Raw genomic sequence first — 19,123 nt, 5'->3', positions numbered from 1 at the left:
TCCCTCCTCTAAGGTGTTGAAGAACGAGGTGGAGCTCATGGCTAAGATGGCCAAGACCATCGATGGCTTCACCCAGAACCAAACCCGTCTGGCTGTCATCATCGACGGCCTGGACTCGTGTGAACAGGACAAGGTGCTGCAGATGCTGGATACGGTAGGAGACATGGATCTAGCTCACACAGACATCCTGTCACTGACATTGTGCTTTTTGACCAACTCGTTCTCCAATGATCTCATTCCCCTCTGGGCTTCGGTCAGTAAATAAAAATGTTTTCCTCTGAAAGTATCTTTCTTTCCCAGGAGTACAAAGGAGACTTTTTTTTTAAAAAGAAGACTTGGTTATAGGTCAGACATAAATATCCCAGAAGTTGTCATGATTTATCTTATTATTTTAAGTATTACAATTCCCTCTAAACTGATTAACCTATTTGAGTAGCGTGGTCTTCTGAACTGGTTGCTGCTCGTTTGCTAATAGAATCTTTCGTCTTGGCGAGATAATTGATCCTTGATGAAAGGTGCTTTTGTCCAGGAATCAGTGACGTTCCTTGTACATTTAAAGCAATTTCTAGACCTTTGATAGCAGTCACAAAATCAAATTTTTCGGTTGTTGTCCTTTTTACATTGTGATGTGTAAAGTTGAGAATGATTAGCATGTGTGAACAGCAGTGAAAAGAGAGTAGATAAGGACATAATCTCATGGTCTGAAGTGGGTCTATGTCTCATAGACAGTAAACAACTTTACAATAATGTTCATCCAATGACACAATAGACTGCAGCATTGCAATCAAGTATGTTTTTCAGTTTCGTAAAATTACAGCAATTAGCAATAGTATGAAGTAACATTATTCATTTTCCCTGTGAAAGCCATAGCACCAGGTATACTGTACTTCAATGTCTTCCTGTATCTCAGTTTTCCACAAGCCCTTGGCCTGTGCGTACCATGAGTAACCTCTTCTGTCCCACGCTAGTGCCTGTGTTTGACTCTTGCTCTGCTTCCCAGGTGAGGGTCCTGTTCTCCAAAGGCCCCTTCATCTCCATCTTCGCCAGCGACCCCCACATCATCATCAAGGCCATCAACCAGAACCTCAACAGCGTTCTGAGGGACTCCAACATCAACGGCCACGACTACATGCGGAACATCGTCCACCTGCCCGTCTTCCTCAACAGCAGGGGGCTCAGCAGTGCCAGGAAGATGTGTGTCGCAGCGCCCGCCAACGGAGACACCGGCAACGCAGACGGTATGACTTGGTCTATGACGGTCGTGACTTGCAGTGTCTATGACTGTACTGTGTGGGTTAAATGATTTAGCTGGTATTACTGGTTTCTCATCCCCCCCCTCCTTCCTCTCTCTGTTGATCTCCGTCTGTAGGCTGGCATGAGGAGCTGGACAGGAAGCTATCCCAGCACAGTATCGGAGAAATGACCAAGTTTGGCAGCAAGACCACCCTCAACCGCAGGGTAAGAGACCCTACTGTACATGACAGCACTGTGTGTGTGTGTGTGTGTGTGTGTGTGTGTGTGTGTGTGTGTGTGTGTGTGTGTGTGTCTATGTACGTGGTGTGTCTATGTGTACCCTGGCATTTGACCTCAGAGGGGAAAAACAGTGGAATCTGGGTGGATTCAGCATTAGGACAGCAGTCAGGACACTGTCATTATTGAATCAATAATCAAATTTCAATTAACAGTTAGTCATATGCAGGTGGTTGGATCCTATGATAGAATGACAATTCCAGGTCTAGAAATAGGCATGGGAATAATCACTTCAAAGTACCTCTGTGTAGGAGCTCCTGACCCAATTGTGTTTTTTAAATCATATAAGTCATCATAATGTGTCCAGCTACTGCACTTACTGTGACTTTAATCCAATGAGTCTAATCCAATAAAGTCTGTTTCTCCCCTGATAGAATGCGCCACATGATTTGCAGCTTGGTGTGTAACAAAAAAGAATTCGCTAATAACACCCCATAACCTTAACCCACGCAGTACCGCCCCCCCCCCCCCACCCCCCTAATGAAAACCAGGTGCTCCCTTTACATGGAGTGCCAAATATCAGACCTAATTTGTCAACTTTTTCAATTATTCCCAATTTCCTCAGCATGTTTTGAGGGATGTGGTGCTGTATCGCACGCATGCATGTATGTGCAGTATGGCCTTCCTCACACACAAATGATGTCTCTGTCCTCAGGACACGTACCGACGCAGGCAAATGCAGAGGACAGTCACACGGCAGATGTCCTTTGACCTGACCAAGCTTCTTGTCACTGAGGACTGGTTCAGTGACATCAGCCCTCAGACCATGAGGAGGCTGCTCAACATAGTGTCCGTCACAGGTGAATAACATGAGGACGCACATAGGACCAACCATGTTAACCACAGTGGACCGGAATGGATTATTGGTGGATATCGCGGAGGAGAGCATGTTTTAGACTCATGCAATGTCTGTTTTCCTATAGGCCGTCTACTGAGGGCCAATCAGATCACCTTTAACTGGGACCGCCTGGCATCCTGGATTAACCTGACAGAGCAGTGGCCCTACAGGACGTCCTGGCTCATCCTCTTCCTGGAGGAGACCGACAGCATCCCAGACCAGGCCACGCTAAAGACCATCTATGAGAGGTACTGAAGGGCTTCCAAAAACTAGGCCACAGTAAAGATTACCTTCAGGGGTCTTGGAACACTAGTGTTAGGCTACAGAACGCAGGAACTGTCTAGTGTTTGGGAACATTCTTTTGTGCAACATCACGTTCTGTATGATTTTGGAAGTACTGTCTAATACAGTACATGAGGCTCAAGAATATTTCCACCAAAAAGAAAAAGTATAAAAGTTACCATTAATGAACTCATGAACTATCGCACTTAAACACCATTTATCCCACCAGTCCTTTGAGAGGTGATTTTCTTGGAATTAAAATCTTCAAGCTAATGACGTTTAAATACTGTAATTGTTGAAAGTTATTTAAAATGATTTGAGAGACTCTCTGAAGTGATGAAGCATTAAGATTACTCACTGGGAAAAAATGATTATTTTAATTGGTTGAATCATTATAATTGTGTTCAATTGTTCGGATTATTGTAATTTCATTGCAATCACTTGTCAGACAAAGGCTTTGTCCTTGTAAAGAACATTTAGTGATCTTTCATGCGTAAAATGATTTTTCCAAAAATAAATAATGAGGTCTATTCTAATCACACCTTTGCCCCTATATTCTAATCACTTTTGCCCCTTAGAGCGGTCTTTGCTGCATTCCACACCCCCATTTCACCAAAATAATATTTAAACATCAGTGTGTGATATTAAGTCAGAGTAGCAGTAAACATGTTTGTTCATGTTTCATTTTTCCATCTTATATGATGGACCTAAGAGGGAATAAAAAGTGTTCCTTCTGGATGAACTCTTCCAGGCTAATAACTCCTCTTTGGGTTTGGCTTCTCACAGACCGTAATCATCTCTATGTGCTGCTGACTATGGAGTTTGACACAGAGTCATTTTCGCCTCAGCTGCAGAAATTATGTTAAACAAGATATGTAACCTTTCTGTTGAGAGGAACTGTGTATATATTTAACACACTTTTTAACACCATCAGTATTTTGTATCCTCTGTAGTCTCTAAGTGTAATTTCTCTGTATTGCTCATGTCTCCATCCAGTGCCTGATAAAGGGTATCAGATTGAGAGTGAATGCTTGTTCAAATGTCAGGAATCTCACTGGCAAGTTCTGTTCTAAATTAGATCCAGAGGCAAATGGCTTAAATATAGATTTCTATAAACTGTGTGTATATCATTTCCAAATGTCAGTCCAAGTGCTGGCAGCAAAAATCGGCTATTATTTTCCACCTCACTGCAATCTTACAGCCTCGTCTCAAGTGTTCTCTCTTACGTTGCTGTAAATATCAGCCAAGTTGACTTTCAGTCTTACAAAGGTTTCTAATGTTTTTTCCTACCCTTTTCTCTTATGTGTGTTAGGATCTCTAAAAACATTCCCACCACTAAAGATGTGGAACCCCTCCTGGAGATCGATGGAGACATTCGCAGCTTCGAGGTGTTCCTGTCCTCCCGTACCCCCATCCTCAATGCGCGCGACATTAAAACATTCCTACCCTGCACCGTCAACCTGGACCCCAAACTCAGAGAGATCATTGCAGGTTAGAACATCAAATCAAGCTGTGTCAAATAATCATGTACTATGGTGCAGGAATCTGTTTCCCTTCCAACAATAAAACATGTCATTGACAACTCGATGTGTATTTGCCTTCATGACTTTTCAGCTGGTTGCATGTGCATACGTAATAACCTACCTTGTTTTAGACGAAGACAGTTTAAGGACTGAATTCACCATAGTTTTTTTTGTTGTGTCTGCCATCTTCTTTCCATCAGACGTCCGTGCTGCCAGGGAACAGATCAACATGGGAGCAGTGACCTATCCCTCGCTGCCCCTACAGGAAGCCGCCCCTCGCCCGACCTCTGTCTACAGCCAGCAGTCATCGGCCATGTCCCCCTCAGCCTCCTTCAACGGGCCCTTCAACCCCCCAGGGGTGGTGTCCCCCCAGCCCCACAGCAGCTACTACAGCGGCATGGTCGGCCCCCAGCACCCCTTCTACAACAGGGTGAGTCTTTCACTAAGACCCCTAAGACCTTAAAACACAGACCAGGGGCTCCTCCGCATACTGTAGAACACAGAGAAGGCCAGGTTTCCAACGTACCTAACCGATTGAATGAACGACTGTAACTTGACTTTTAGTTCCCCTCCTCCTGTAATATATGAGTCCACTCAACATTTAGTGATAAGCTGCCTAAGGGTAAGTGAACCTGGTCGGCCTCGGCACCAGCCAGCCAGCAAAGCAATGACGTTTGAACCTCAACATCACTTTATCCACACGTCCCGCCATTGATTCAATCATTTATCATTTATCGTCCCCCATTTTCAGTTTGCAGGATACTTCTGATTTATGATCGACTGAGTTCCCTTATCGTTTGCAGTTTTGTAATGTTCTCGTAATCTCTTTGAAATTATTTCTGAGTTCTGTGCTATAGCATGATGCATGATGTTCAGTCTGTGAACCAGTGTTTGCACCTACAGTGTATGTTACATGCTGTGACTATTTTTTTATTTCATTTGCCTGAATTTGTGATGTGTTTGTTTGTATGTCCCAAGATCAGCCATCTCATTGTTCCACTGGTTTGCCATGTATTTGATTTGACCTCCCTAAACGTGTTTCCTTTCTGCTGGATTCCCCTCCCCAGCCATATTTCCCCCATCATGTTTACCAGCTGTCACGCCAGTACGTGAGCAGCTACTTCCCACTTCATGCACCACCCCGCCCCCCCATTAAAAGTGGGTATCCCAGGGATCTGAGCAGTGGACTTGTAAGTACAGAACTGTTAGTGATAGATGTAGTAGTAGTAGTAGTAGTAGTAGTAGTAGTGCTAATCTAGATGGCATCTCTCACGAATGTCCACTTCTATGTTCTAAAACAAAGTTGTTTTGTCAATTTTCATTACATACTTGCTTGGGCATTCTGGCACTTCAATGCATACAGTCAGATGAGCAACCTTATTCTTGGAAGAATGCCATGTCAGTGAGCAGTTTGCTAATCCACTCACATGGAGAATTTGTGAGTTGTGTCCTCGCATTCGGGGAGATCAAGAGGCAACATCGAATCGAACACTCGTTCTTCCCGTTTGTGTTATTTGAGTGTGTGAGCCCATCATCTGTTACTACCACTCAATATTTCAAGATTTGATTTTGCTGTTTTAATTATTTTGCTATATTACTACGCATGTCATTTTTGAGAAACATTTTAAAACCTTGTTTTTCAAAAACGTTTGCTTCTGCACTCCCTCTCTCTTTCTCTTTGACACACACACACACACACACACACACACACACACACACACACACACACACACACACACACACACACACACACACACAGACATAAACACAGCAGCCAACAGTCTAAAACCCCTGAAGCTTGCAGTGATATTGAGCACATCTTTCCTCAAGATGAAGGCATGCTCTATCTCCTTCTCTGGTTAAGATATGTACCATGCAGTATGTCTCCCTAATGTGTTGTCCTCTACGATGAGTCATCTGTGTGTTTCCCCCATGTTCTCTCTCCACCTCCTTGATGAAGACCTGTACGCGGCTCCCTCACCTTTCCCTCTGTCTCTTTCCACCTCTCATTTTCTCTCCGAGCAGTTTAAGGTACCGTCTTTGAAAAAGAAGCAGGTACTGAACCCTTTGGACTTGTCCTAACACCGGCTTACTCCCTCCGCTCATGCTGCCCTCCTAGACTGAGAAACTAACCTCCTTCTGAAGTGTTCTGGCTACTACAAATCCCTGCATGCACCTTGGGAAATTAGCCCAACTCCTCTCCTTTCCCCCAAACTCTCACTCACTCCTCACCTCATCAAAAAGAGCTCCTCAATGGACATGTCCTCTGAAGACACCCCTACTCTTACTCAGAGTCATAGCTCTTGTAGTTTAAATATAAAGTGACAGTAGAGCTTATCCTTCCACATTCCTTGCTGTATGAATCATATCCATACTGAAAACTATAGTACGTAATAGCAGATACTACATGAGATGAAGTGTGATGTCCATGTCTAACTCCTGCTGTAGTGAGTAGTACTAAAGATAACTGTGTAGTGTGTGTTTTCCACATAGATTATGCCCAAGGTGTTTTACCGCATTTGCTCATTCCACTGACAATGTTTGAACAATGTTTTATTTGAGTTTATAAACCAGTGACACCTACTATTAACCCTACACCAACTGTCATACTTACCCACTTTAGGACAGCTCCACTTTCATCAAGACCAATTCCAATGTCAAGTAAAATGATAAAGATTAGCCTAGATCATATTTTTCTCATACATATGGTTCATGTATGTTATTTTCATGTTGCTTTTCCCTCTGCTGTGCCTTCCTTTGTTACGTTTGCAGGTTTCAGCATGGAATGCCAACTCTTTTAAGCATTAGATTTCTGCTCAAACAGGCAGAGCATACTGTCGTTAAAGACATGATCATTTGAAAAGGGAAAACTCAACTGTAATCCTTATACTCATCAGATGTGGCACTCACCGAACACTTTATTAGGAACACCTGTACATTACACCTTCTCATGGTGGAGGTGGTGTAATGGTGTGGGGAATGTTTTATTGGCACACTTTGGGCCTGTTAATACCAATCAATCATCGCTTGAATGCCACAGCCTATTTGAGTATTGTGGCTGACCATGTGCATCCCTTCATGGCCACAATTTACCCATTTTCTAATGGCTACTTCCAGCATGATAATGCACCATGTCACAAAGCAAAAGTCGTCTCAAACTGGTTTCATGAACCTGACAATGCAATCATGTCATCATGGACCAGAATCTCAAAGGAATGTTTCCAACATCTTGTGGAATCAATGCCACGAAGAATTTAGGCTGTTTTGAGAGCAAAGGGAGGCCCTACCCAGTATTAGTATGGTGCTCCTAATAAAGTGCTCGGTGAGTGTATATGAATCCATGTTTTTTTCCCTGCTAGTTGAATCATCTGTATGTTCTTGTGATTGACAGCGTGTTCTGGGCCTGGTTGTGTATTGTGTGTGTTAGGGCTCCGCCTCCGTGGTGTCTGGCACTCCTGCCATCCTTCTGAGCTCCATGAACACGGACATGGTCTGCGAACGCGTCAAACAGATCGAGGGCATCGACCAGAGCATGCTGACCCAATACACCGCCACCATTAAGAAGGTAAGCTCAGTGTGTGTGTGTGTGTGTGTGTGTGTGTGTGTGCGTGTGCATGTGTGCTTTTGTGTGAGTGCGCAAGCGTGGCCACTAGCAAGTCGTATGGAGTTCATTGTTATTCAGCCGCCCATTCCTCTTCCATTTACTCTCCATAGGCCAATGTCAACGGAAGAGTTTTAACCCAGTGCAACATTGATGAGCTCAAGAAGGAGATGAACATGAACTTTGGAGACTGGCAGCTCTTCAGAGGAACAGTGAGTTTGGCCGTAGGCCTTGAATATTATTGTATTTAGCTCGTTTCAATGAGTTTGTAACCCCAGTCTCCTGGTCTCCTCCCTCCCTCCTCTGCCTGCTGTAGGTGATGGAGATGCGCCATGTGGAGAGCCTGGTGCTTCATGAGGAGGTGGCCAGTGAGCAGGGAAGCAGTGTGGTTGGCCACGGGGAGCCTGGGAGGCACGCAGTCGCACCGCCCCACGCTGGAGCCCCCAACACCGACACCTCACCCATGTACAGCTTCAACCTGAGCTTCGAGGAGCTCAGCAACGTGGGACTAGAAGAGCCTCTGAGGCAAAGGAACCCCCCGTGGATGGTGAGTGGTAAACTCTGCTTCAGCGGTAAAAGATCACTGACCCCTGTATTACAGAAGGCTGACATAAATTATTTTTTGATGCTTTTTGTATGCAAGCCAAATGAGAGCAATGTTGCAGTATTTTGTGTATACACAGAGCTAGCTACACCTCCTCACTGTCATTATATGTCGTAGTGTTAGATGTAATGTTCCGTGTCATCTCCCTCTCACACAGGCCCCCACCCACCGCACCCCCAGCATGTCCAGCCTCAACTCCCAGGAATCCTCCAACGACATCGTCAAGCTGACTGACAAGCAGCAGAATGAGTACCGCGACGCTTACCAGGAGTACATCGCCCAGATGGCCCAGCTGGAGGTGGGTGGAGGCGGTGGAGAGAAGCCCATCCAGCCCCACCCAAACCAGTTCATGAACTCTGGCTCTGAGGACAAGACCAAGGACGGCGGAGAGCAGGACAGCCGTAAGCCCTACACCAAGAGGGGGAGCACCAAGCCTGCTGTAGAGGCCCCAGACTTCGCCTCCACCGTCGAATCCCTGGACCCCATCACTGAGGAGGATGAGAAGGCAGACCACGGTTCGTCCAAGAACCTGCTGGGCCGCAAGATCTCTGGCGAGAGGGGGGGTCTCTTTCAGGGGGCTGCCGACCTGAAGATGAAGGCTGCCGGTGGGCTGCGCTACCAAAAACTTACCAGCGATGATGAAGAGTCTGAGGAATCCGACGCTCCTCTTCTTGGTGATGGGAAGAAGCCTGACCCCAAGGCTGCCGGTAGTGCCCTGGCTCTGGCCAAGGGAAAGGAGTACCTGTCAGACGCCATGCTGGATAAGAAGGACTCCTCTGACTCCGGTGTGAGGTCCAATGAGAGCTCTCCCAACCACTCCCTGCAGGACGAGGAGGCTGACCTGTCCCAGCTGGAGAGGGCCAACCTGATTGAGCTGGACGAGGAGAGCCTGGCCAGGAAGAGAGGCATACCCAGCAGCCTGAGCGGCCTCCAGGACCCGGCCATCACCCGCATGTCCATCTGCTCCGAGGACCAGTGCAGCCTGCTGGCCAGCAGCCCAGAGGAGAGCTGGCCCTCATCCAAGAGCTACAACCTCAACCGCACGGCAAGCAACACCACTCTCAACAACAACACCAACGCCCAGCAGGTCAACCGCCTGCGCCAGCCTGCAGAGGGCTCCAACACCACCACCTCCACCCCCACCTCTTCCTCCACCAGCGAGGTCATCGTGTCCCCCAGCTCCAGCACCACCAGGCCAGCCCCAAACAACGAGAACGTGCGCGTGGTGCACCTGAAGAGGGGGCTCAACCCCGGGGACCCCCCAGAGATCACCACAGTGTCCTCTGACACCGTCACCTTCGGAGAGGAGCGCGAGAGCATCTTGTGAGCTCCTGCCTGCTTCACCCCCAGGAAACAAGTGGAGAGCACTCTTATCAGTAGATGTCTGGTGTAGTAGCGTAGTCTAACAATGCATGCTTAGAATAGCAGCTTGATGAGTAGATGCAGTAGCGGAGTACGACAGTGTTAGATGTTCTTAGGAATGCGTTAAGTAGAGACAGAACTGTTGCACATTGGTTTCGTCTTGTGCTGCTGTAAGTAACTTCTTACCATTTGCTGTTCTCTTGTGGAGTTGAAGGTAGAGTCTAGATCAAGCTTGTGTCTGAACAATATAAGTATTAGCCTCCTGGCTGTGTGTTTACAAAAGTGCATTGAGCTTGCGAGTAGACAAGTAGACAAGTAGACAAGTAGACAAGTAGACACCTGTTGTAGATGAAGACGAAAAAGTGAGCCAAATGAACAAAATTGTATGTAGGATCTGTCTGTTGTCTATGTTGTGTCGTAAAACAGTAAATGTCATGGTGAAGAGTCAGCTGAACTGCTCTAGCCAAAGCTTGCCATGGGACATTTCTGTTCAGTTTAATTTCCTAACAAATATTTTTGGGGAAAAAAGGGAGGTGTTGTTTACACCCAAAATATGTAACAATAACATAGAGTTCTGATTAAATGAATAAGTATCTTCTTAAATTAATAAGACTTTCAGTTTGACTTTGCACCATGTCATGAATTGGAATGTATACTGCTTCATAATAGTAAACTGTGGTTTTAGTTGTGTTATTTATAAATACTGTGGTCAACCCCTTAACACTCATCCATCAACCCCTTAACACTAGTGGTCAGTTTAGATTGGTATTGCATGAATGTAATCTGTACAATGCATGCGCAAATTAGTTTAAGATTTGTGCAAATGTCATAAGAGTGCTCTCAAATGTATTGCATGCACTGTGATGTTGGTGTTTTAACCCAATCTAATAATTAATATGTCAGAGTAAAAAAATGTTGCCTGTGTCAAAGAAATAAGTGAAATTTGGCGTCTATATCTGACTGCAAAATAAATTCTGGTTGTTGGTCATATGCAGTGTCTGTCCTCACATATGTTCTGCCCCAATATAGTCCTCCACATTACAATAATGCTTTGTATTGTGTTGTTTTAGGCCTACTTAATGAACGCACTATTGAATCAACGATTTGTGTGTAATTTCATATTGCAGAAAAAGTCATACTTATAATTCAATTTGATCCGACTCTTTGGAAATGTCGTACTGAAGGGGTAAGTTTCTCATCAGCTATTTTAATATTGACCAGCAGGAGGCATACTCTCCACACCTAAATGTAGTTATGCACCATTGACCAGAGATAAACACTCATACCTTACCTAAATGAACAGTGGAGTATACGGTTGATCAATTTAGCCTTTGTAGGTTAAGATACTTTTATCTTTTTTTTAATTGAACGTGGGTTGAGTTCCACCATACTCGAATGAAGGCATGAATTACTCAAATGGTATACTAAAGGATTTCATGGCTTGCTAGGATGCAAGGGAAATGTAGGCTACAGTGATAATTTCATAGATTTCTGTTCGTTAAATATGATTGAAAATAGGGACAATTACACCACATTTTTCAAATGATCCCATCTCAAAAGTCACATATACTATATTGTCATAAACATGTTAGGAATTACATTTATTATTGTATAAAAGTGCAATACAACATTTTTTTTTTTGGAAAAAAACGCAGCACAATAAAATGCATTATTATATTCTCTGGCACAAATTTGCTACTTTACAGGCATGATTTTTTATCTTTACATTTTTATACAGTGCCCACAGGCCGTGGAAACAAAAAGCATATTTGTTTTCCATTCTGCTTCTTCAGGAAAAAGGTGAGTCCTCTCGGAAAGATATCTTATATCAATACTGTCTTTTCAGTCAGTTCCCGTGTTCCCATAATGACGAGAGACAATTCTTCCGTTGGAAGAAAAGATATATCAGGCCAGTAGATAAACGTCTAAAAACAAATCTCCTTTTAGACAAAAAAACTGATGTCAGAGAAAATCCAGCCAATGGAGGGAAGAGGTCTTGTTTAAAACACCTGCAAGAGATTGTGGAAAGAGGGGCATATTTAGAGAAGGCTAAAGTGCAGAGATCTGGACAGACTGGCGCCTCAGAGGAAGCCACAGTTATTTTTCTACTCTAACCAAACACTGAAAAACTGGGCGATCCCAGAGCGCCAGATGGAGGCGTCCGATACGGTACAATATAGGCAACATTCTGAATACCTTTAAATAAAACGTGAGATTTTAATTTATGGACCTATGTTGCTTCAATGAAGCTGGCGCCAGCTTTTCCTCGCTGGAAATTAGGCCATGCCAGTCGCCTAATTTTTTGTAAAGAAATTAGGCTAAAACACAATCAAGTGTATCTCCTATCATGGTATTTACAGTTTTGTTAGCTACAAGCTTTCCCCTGAAGTCTACATGTAAGAACAACATTAAAGTGATGTGTACAAGCACTTGACATACCCAGTCAGCGAAGGAGCATATTGCTGTCATCGACGTCAGTCTCTTTGGGGAGGTCACTGGACTGCGAAAAGACACACGTAGAACATCAATATCACCTTTTGACCACAATTTCTGAATTCAGTCTCAACGCCTCAAGTCAGGGCCAACAACATATCCAAAGGCAACCAAATATTCCCTGTAGTTGTACTATGCCCGAGGAGCAGAATGTGTGCTTTAGTGCATGTACATATTTTCCCCCAAAAGCTCTTCATAATACAGTAAATGCATGTATTCATGTGCCTAATACATAGGCCACAGTATTGATCGTTTAATACATACAAAATCATTCTCACCTAAGAATGTGTTGAGTAATTTCAATGTAAGTTACCTTAAAGGTGAGGATGCTGATATCTGAGGTGACGGTTGTCAAAGGATTCCTTGATGCTGCCTGTCCCAGCATCTGCGGATGTTGACAGTTTACGAAGGATGAGCTGGAGTCCAGTGCAATTTGAAGGTCCAGGATATAGTCTATAACATGCTGCAAAATCTCCATTTTACTGACGTTCTTGTTCTGTGGGAGACTGGGAACGAGTTCCTTCAGCATGGTGTAGCAGTCGTTCATATTATACAGCAGACTCAGTGGATCATCCATCGGGCTCTTGCTCCTGGAGATACCGACGTTGTGTTCCGACGAGTTCGAGATGCTGTTCCTTATAGACCGCACCGGGTTTACTGCTTTCATGTTGATAGTTGTTTAGGATTAGATGCGCATGAAACTGGTCTACGTTCGATACCTGTCTTCGCTAAACACAGTCAGTGCGCACGCTGTCAACTCCTCTTTATAGTGCTAATGAACTGAGCTCGTCGCGTAAAAGGCTGAACCACGCGTAGATTGGCTTTCGCAGTGCGCAATCACTTTCATGAGCAATGGCATTGGTTCGAATGGGCATATTTGACCAAACTCCTCCCCATCTTCCGCATTCTTGAGCAAGGTCTGTGAATGCGCGCACTGAAGTGATGCTCGCCTCTCCCTCACCTGTGTTTTGACTGATGGAATCCAACAAAACAAACATAGCCACATTTCTATTGACTAGGCTACGTTTTGTTATCTAAGGCCGCAGCACTGCGTCAATTTTAAGACAGGAGAATTATGTGCCAATTAATTACTAGATAGCCTATGTTAGATGAGATTTTAAATAAATTCCGACAGTAATGCCTATCGTATTTACAGTTCCAGCTTTTCATTTTAAACAGGGACCGCTCATCTGGAGTGAGTTTACTTCATCCTGCGTTAAGGACAAACTTTGCGCAGTTTCCCCACTTCCCACACTGTACCAAGTTGAACCCAATCGCATGATGGCTTGGAACCACAGAATACATTCTGCTGTAGCCTACCGAGTTGCCTCCGCCGCAAGCTCCCACTTCTACCGACTCCCTGGCGCCAGCCCCGTGACGACATCCATTCACAGCAGCGCTCGGAGCCAGTCGGCTAGGCGCCGCTCAGGCGGCTGCTATGACGACGGGAGCTGTCAGTCAGCACGGGTACTCAGCTGACTTCTCCAATTGAGATTGAACTCCTTACGGTGCCTTACTGCCCCGAGCAACACACCTGCACTGGTTTGCATGTCTCCACACAAGAGAATACTGTCTCATATCTGTACTGTCTTATTTCACTGTCCTCGATGCACAATTCTTGTGAGAAATGATGGCACATGCACCCAGTAGTTTTCATCTACACAGATTATTTTGTGTCACAAAGCCATTGTGTGCTACCTTTCAGGAGCATTTGAGGCTATGGAAATTGACATTTAAAACATTTGTTACAATGTGAAAAACAGAAAGATAAATCATCAGCAGATAAGACCAATATCAAAATGGGTTAGTCCATCCTTCTCTCATGCAAGAAGGTTACCTGTCAAGAAGATTACCTAAACCCTCTATTTTCATTTAAACAGTCCTTTACTTAATGCTCCGTTATTTATTTATTTTGCCCAGCTACTTTCCTCTGGTCTGACCAGCTGGATGCTGTGCCCACATTCCCCTCCGTCACTTATGGACGATACAAATAAACACACAAAATAAACCCGCTCTTAATAAAGTCAGGGGGAAAAGAACACACTGATGTTTTCTTGATATTAAGTTGGAGAAGAGACCTCAAGCAGTGGTCAAAACATGACGTCTTTCCGGCACTCACAAGGAGGTGAATGTGCTCATCTGACCGTCTCAGTTAGAAATGGGCAGAGTCGACGGAAAGACAGAAATCTGTGACCGTCTATGACCGACGATCAAGCCTAAGGGCTGTCACTTTCTCTGGAAGTTTCACACTCTGGAAGTTTCCCTCCTGCTCATCAGTGTTGCAAATTTATCCGACTTGGATAGCATTACAAGGTATATGTTTCATCCTGAAATATTTTCTCTGGACAAAATTCTGTATAAGCTAAAGTCAACATTTACCTTGCATTCAGAGCATCTGTCCATTTTCCATCATACCATTCACCACATTTCTCCCCTTATTTTTCCTGCAGTGCTCCTTGTACTGTAGCTCACTATACGTTTGATATCCACAGATTTCCACCAGTGAGAACATCTATTGCATTTATATGTCATGCTCAGTGACCATATATTTGGTCTATCGGAAGAATACTGTAACAGCAACCTCTATAACCCATATATTTGTAGGACAACAGGCAAGTTTGATTGGTATTCCCCTGAGTCTACTTCCACCTCTGTCTTCTGTTTATAAATGACTCCCATGGTAATCAGTGCTGGCAGGCTTCTGCCTCAGCTCTGCCACAATGTTATATAGGCTATTGGCTGCAGTCATACTGTATGTCAGCGATTTGAGTCTTCAGTTCCAGGCTGCACTTCCATTCTGTTATGTGCAGGTCTTACTGTAAGTAATGAAGGGTCCATTGTCAAACTTTTTGAGGAAGTCGTTTTTCTTTGGAGGATAGGATTTAGGAGAAGGATTAAGTGACCATTAAGTTAGGATGTTATAGAATATTATTTTCCTCTGAGGAGCCATTGACATACATTGATGATAGGTATTACTCACAATGACACTGGCCGCCTGCGTCTTTGATTACACAGTCTTGACCAGTTGCTTTGTCCCTGGGAGTCGATAATTATCCCACGATGACCATTCAGTTGCAGTGCCAGAAGAGAGCTAGACAAACATGAGGAGGATTGTGCTCTTCATCCATGGACTTACCATAAAAGTTATTCCATTTTTTGGTTGTTTTGTCTTTGACTTACAGCATTTTGGAGGGTATGGGAACGCTCTGTAGAGACATCAGCACAATCTGACCCACAGTACTATATGTCAGGGTAGACAACCTGACCTATTTCGTCTTGGGCTTTCGTCTAATTGTGTCTTGTATAATGTCTCTATAATCTGTGCTTTTCTTTGGCTTTCTTTCCTGTGAATTAAATGCAATCATGTCACGATTTCTCTTGGGTATTTTTGAACATGAAGGGAATGGGATTGAATTTTGTATTTCTAGGTTCCTTGTGTTTCTTATCCCTGCTGACGGTGCTGCCGCAGGGTCTTCTCTCTGAGGTTAGGAGATGCCTCAGGCATGACTTCATAGGACAGGTGCTATTTGCACTGCTGTCTCAAGGCCATGCTGAAACTTCAAACAGAAGATGGGAAAGATTACCACCAACATAAAAGGTTAGACTTGGCGTCTCTGTTTGGCCTGAGCTCTCGCCTCCACTCTGGTGAGCAAATGGCGGCTGTGTGATGAGATAGAGGCCCCGTTTACTCAAATGGTCTGTGTGGAAATACACACCCACATGTCAGAGACGGGTCACACACCTCGCTGTGTACAGTGAAGATAATCCGAATGGTCCCAGGCTTCCCAAGCTATGTATCATTTTAGAATCTTATATCCTCTTATATCTTATCTAGAGATGAGACTCAGATTGTGTAGATGATGGCACTGAACCCCCAAATATTCCCATGCAATTCTGCTCCTCATCGTAAGGAGGTTAATCTTTGTTTCACTCCACTTCTCCCTCTAATCCACCCCAACTAAACCCCTGATCAGGCCTGTTTTGACCTTAAAAAGCTTGAACACCTGCATGCATGCACAAATGATGTCCGCTCACAAACACACACACACACACACACACACACACACACACACACACAGACGCTTTTGCATAGATGGTGTCCTGTATTTTCTGACTGTTTTACCTCAGGCTGTGTGGAGTGGATCCCTTCCCATCTCAAACAGAGCATTACATGATGTGACAGTGCAAGCAACAGAGCCATGCAGGGAGGAAATTCCTCTGCAAAAACTGTTAATGTAGAAAATCCTGTCAGATGACTTTTTTCTTTCCTCTACACATAGTCACTCTGATTCTTCAGTTTTTTACCTCCTCATTCCCTTCTTTCCATTTTCATTCTTCCTGTCCTCAGCTGTGAGCGGGATCTCTCGCTATAACTCACCTACCTACCTGTGTGTGTGTGTGTCTGTGTGTGTGTGTATGTGTGTGTGTGTGTGTGTGTGTCTGTGTGTGTGTGTGTGTGAATACAGGTCAGTGGAGCGCATGACGTTTGCCGTGTGTTGTTGTGTGCCTGTGCTGGTGGGGGCCGGGCCAGGCAGGGCAGGTGAGCCGTGGCTAAGTGCGGGTCAGTGAGCGGTGTGCTGGGGAGAGACCCAGAGGGAGAACACCTGCCGGTTTGCTCCCCTCCCGCTCCACCTGCCTCAGCTGCTCTACTGGCAGGCGCCAGGCGGACATCTGCCCACCTCTGGGTAATGGACCTGTCACTAATGCAGGCCGTTTATGCCCAGCCCAGCGCAAGGCTCATTTTTTTTTGCCCAGAGCCCCCCACCCTACCCCCCCCACCCCTCACCGTACCGCCCCCCGACCCCCCTTTCTGAGAGCTGTCTCTCAAGAACTGGAGGACTGTTGTAACTATGTCAAACTTGTCTCACCTTCCGCTGTTCCTTATCTGTACAGTACATGGTCATGAAAACAGCTTGGAGGTTTTGTGCTACTTTTTTTGACTTTTTCTTTTCGATAAACATACACCTTTAACAAGGGTGACTGACAGCAGGGGGGGAAGAAGCATCATAGTGTCAAAGCATCTTCTTGGAAGAAAAAATAAAAGTATTTACTACAATCAGGGGAGAGTAAGTTTGGGAAAACGCCCTGGTGCACACGTTCTTTGTACGAATGAATGGCTGTTGAAATGGACATCCTTCACAACACTATTATTCTAGATCCCAGTTAATGGCCCACACAATGGCTGCTTTGATGCTGCCAGGGCCTGTGCTGCAGTGCTGTGTTTGTGTATCCCATGAGGACGTCACCCCAGCCTGGCCATCGTCCACAAACCCAATGTGGTGCCTTTCAGGGTCAACGGCAGGCTGAGGACTGAGCCCCTCCATCCAGGAGAACTGGCCCTCTACGCATCATCTCCACTCATCCTCTTCTCTCATTCTCCTGTCCTGCTGTGACCCTGAGCGCTCTGTCCTGTCCTCTCCTCCTCTCTCTCTCTCTCTCTCTCTCTCTCCCTCCCCCTCTTTCCCCCTGTGTCATCTCTCCTTCATAATCAGGGGGCAGCAGCTCTCAGTCTAACACAACAATCCTGGCATTTACAGTAGAGGGGAGGGCAGTGCGCACGGATGGGCATTCACTTTGAATGACCGAACCTGCGTTCTCTGAACTGTCGCACAGTACAGAAAATGGTCACTTATGGGGTAGTTGAAGGGTGGACAATGCTTTTACACATCAGTGTCATATTCATCACTTAACATCAGGGGAGGCCGGTGGGGGCCAACATTGCAGGACGGGCTCATTGTAATGCAGGGAACGGAATGAGGAATGGTATCAAAGACACATGTTTGATACCATTCCTCATTCCATTCCCTGCATTACAATGAGCCCGTCCTCTGATTTTTACCTCCACCAGTCTCCCCTGCTTAACATACCTCAGGGCTGGAATACCGTGTGTTCAGTTAGTGTGTGCAGGGACTGAGATGCAGTTGCATAGCATGAATGTAGAGATAAAGGGTTTCAATGGTGCAGTGAAAATGACTGTTTTCACTGCAAAATGTTGTGGTGGAAATGGACGTCAATAAGCAGGGTGATATGGGAGGCGCTCGATGGGAGATGTTGGGTGTGCTCTGGAATGATTATGGGCGGAGCTGTAATTAGTGTCAAACTCCACAGGATGTGTAGCATCGCTCTGACATTCAGTCATTATTCCAGCAGCTGGAAACAATAAAAGCTAATATTGAGCTGCTCAGCCACTGGTTTGGCTCGCAGTGTGCAATAATCCATAACATTCACCTCCCCAAGCCACTGTAATGAAAAACAAAACAGAACAGTGTGGCAGGAGCATGGTAAAAACATTGTTTGTTAGCAACAGCTAGCTTGTAAAAAACGCTGTCAGAGACAGTTTGATGGTGACTTGTGACTTTCCTTATGCCGTCGCGTAGTCCCATCCTCTGTATCATCTCGGCTTGATTACTGTTTTTTTTTATTTTTTTTTTTATTTGGCATCTTGCCACTGTGCTGCAGCAATTATCATATTATAGATCACTCCATGAAACATGCAATTTGCTCATTACCTTTTGCAGTCATATTTTTATGATCAGTGCATCTTTTACCGGCCCCCCGCTCCTCTCTCACTCGGCTTATATTAAAATATCTCATAAAACCCAGAGAGAGGCGTACAATATTTCTCCACCTGTATCGTATAATTATAATCAACATCATCAGTTTGAAAAATATGGAGGTTAACGCACAGTGGCAACTCCAAACTTGTCACTGTACAGAAACACATTCCTTTCCCTAGCATTCCTTACTCGTTTTAAGCACGAGTGTAGCATGTAGCATCGATATCCCTTGAATATAGTGCATACACATATATAGATACTAATGTATTAACTATCAATGACATATTGTAACTGTTCAGAAAAATACAGGGCCACCACACACATTAAGATGTA

The 19,123-nt window shown here is 44.8% G+C and overlaps 2 protein-coding genes across 6 annotated transcripts in view; one reads left to right on the top strand and one right to left on the bottom strand.

The window, feature by feature from the left end:
• kidins220b (kinase D-interacting substrate 220b) overlaps window positions 1–10,722 on the top strand; it is a gene marked incomplete at its 5' end in the record, with an annotated part of 16,528 nt that extends 5,806 nt beyond the window's left edge. For 2 of the 5 annotated variants that reach the window (XM_083688380.1, XM_083688379.1), the window contains 13 exons: window positions 14–154; window positions 1,001–1,238; window positions 1,370–1,458; window positions 2,186–2,330; window positions 2,454–2,616; window positions 3,963–4,141; window positions 4,374–4,603; window positions 5,241–5,363; window positions 6,199–6,228; window positions 7,601–7,738; window positions 7,888–7,986; window positions 8,091–8,321; window positions 8,536–10,722. In XM_083688380.1, coding sequence (XP_083544506.1) covers window positions 14–154; window positions 1,001–1,238; window positions 1,370–1,458; window positions 2,186–2,330; window positions 2,454–2,616; window positions 3,963–4,141; window positions 4,374–4,603; window positions 5,241–5,363; window positions 6,199–6,228; window positions 7,601–7,738; window positions 7,888–7,986; window positions 8,091–8,321; window positions 8,536–9,705 — 2,976 coding nt within the window. In that variant the 3' untranslated portion in view covers window positions 9,706–10,722. Of the gene's footprint in view, window positions 1–13; window positions 155–1,000; window positions 1,239–1,369; window positions 1,459–2,185; window positions 2,331–2,453; window positions 2,617–3,962; window positions 4,142–4,373; window positions 4,604–5,240; window positions 5,364–6,195; window positions 6,229–7,600; window positions 7,739–7,887; window positions 7,987–8,090; window positions 8,322–8,535 lie in introns of all 5 variants that reach the window. The other 3 variants (XM_083688382.1, XM_083688381.1, XM_083688378.1) reach the window with 2 other exon arrangements.
• Window positions 10,723–11,240: 518 nt separating this feature from the next.
• On the bottom strand, window positions 11,241–12,955 carry id2b (inhibitor of DNA binding 2b). The gene is made up of 3 exons (XM_083688300.1): window positions 12,547–12,955; window positions 12,180–12,240; window positions 11,241–11,749 (listed from the first exon to the last, which is right to left on the bottom strand). The coding sequence occupies exons 1-2, from the start codon at window positions 12,898–12,900 to the stop codon at window positions 12,184–12,186; spliced, it is 411 nt and encodes a 136-aa protein (XP_083544426.1). The 5' UTR covers window positions 12,901–12,955; the 3' UTR covers window positions 11,241–11,749; window positions 12,180–12,183.
• Between the last annotated feature and the right edge of the window lie 6,168 nt (window positions 12,956–19,123).

Source organism: Argentina silus, assembly GCF_951799395.1.
Source record: "Argentina silus genome assembly, chromosome: 17".
Taxonomy (NCBI): Eukaryota; Metazoa; Chordata; class Actinopteri; order Argentiniformes; family Argentinidae; genus Argentina; species Argentina silus.
Note: the sequence above shows the minus strand (reverse complement) of the source record. Positions and strands in the feature narration are given on the sequence as shown.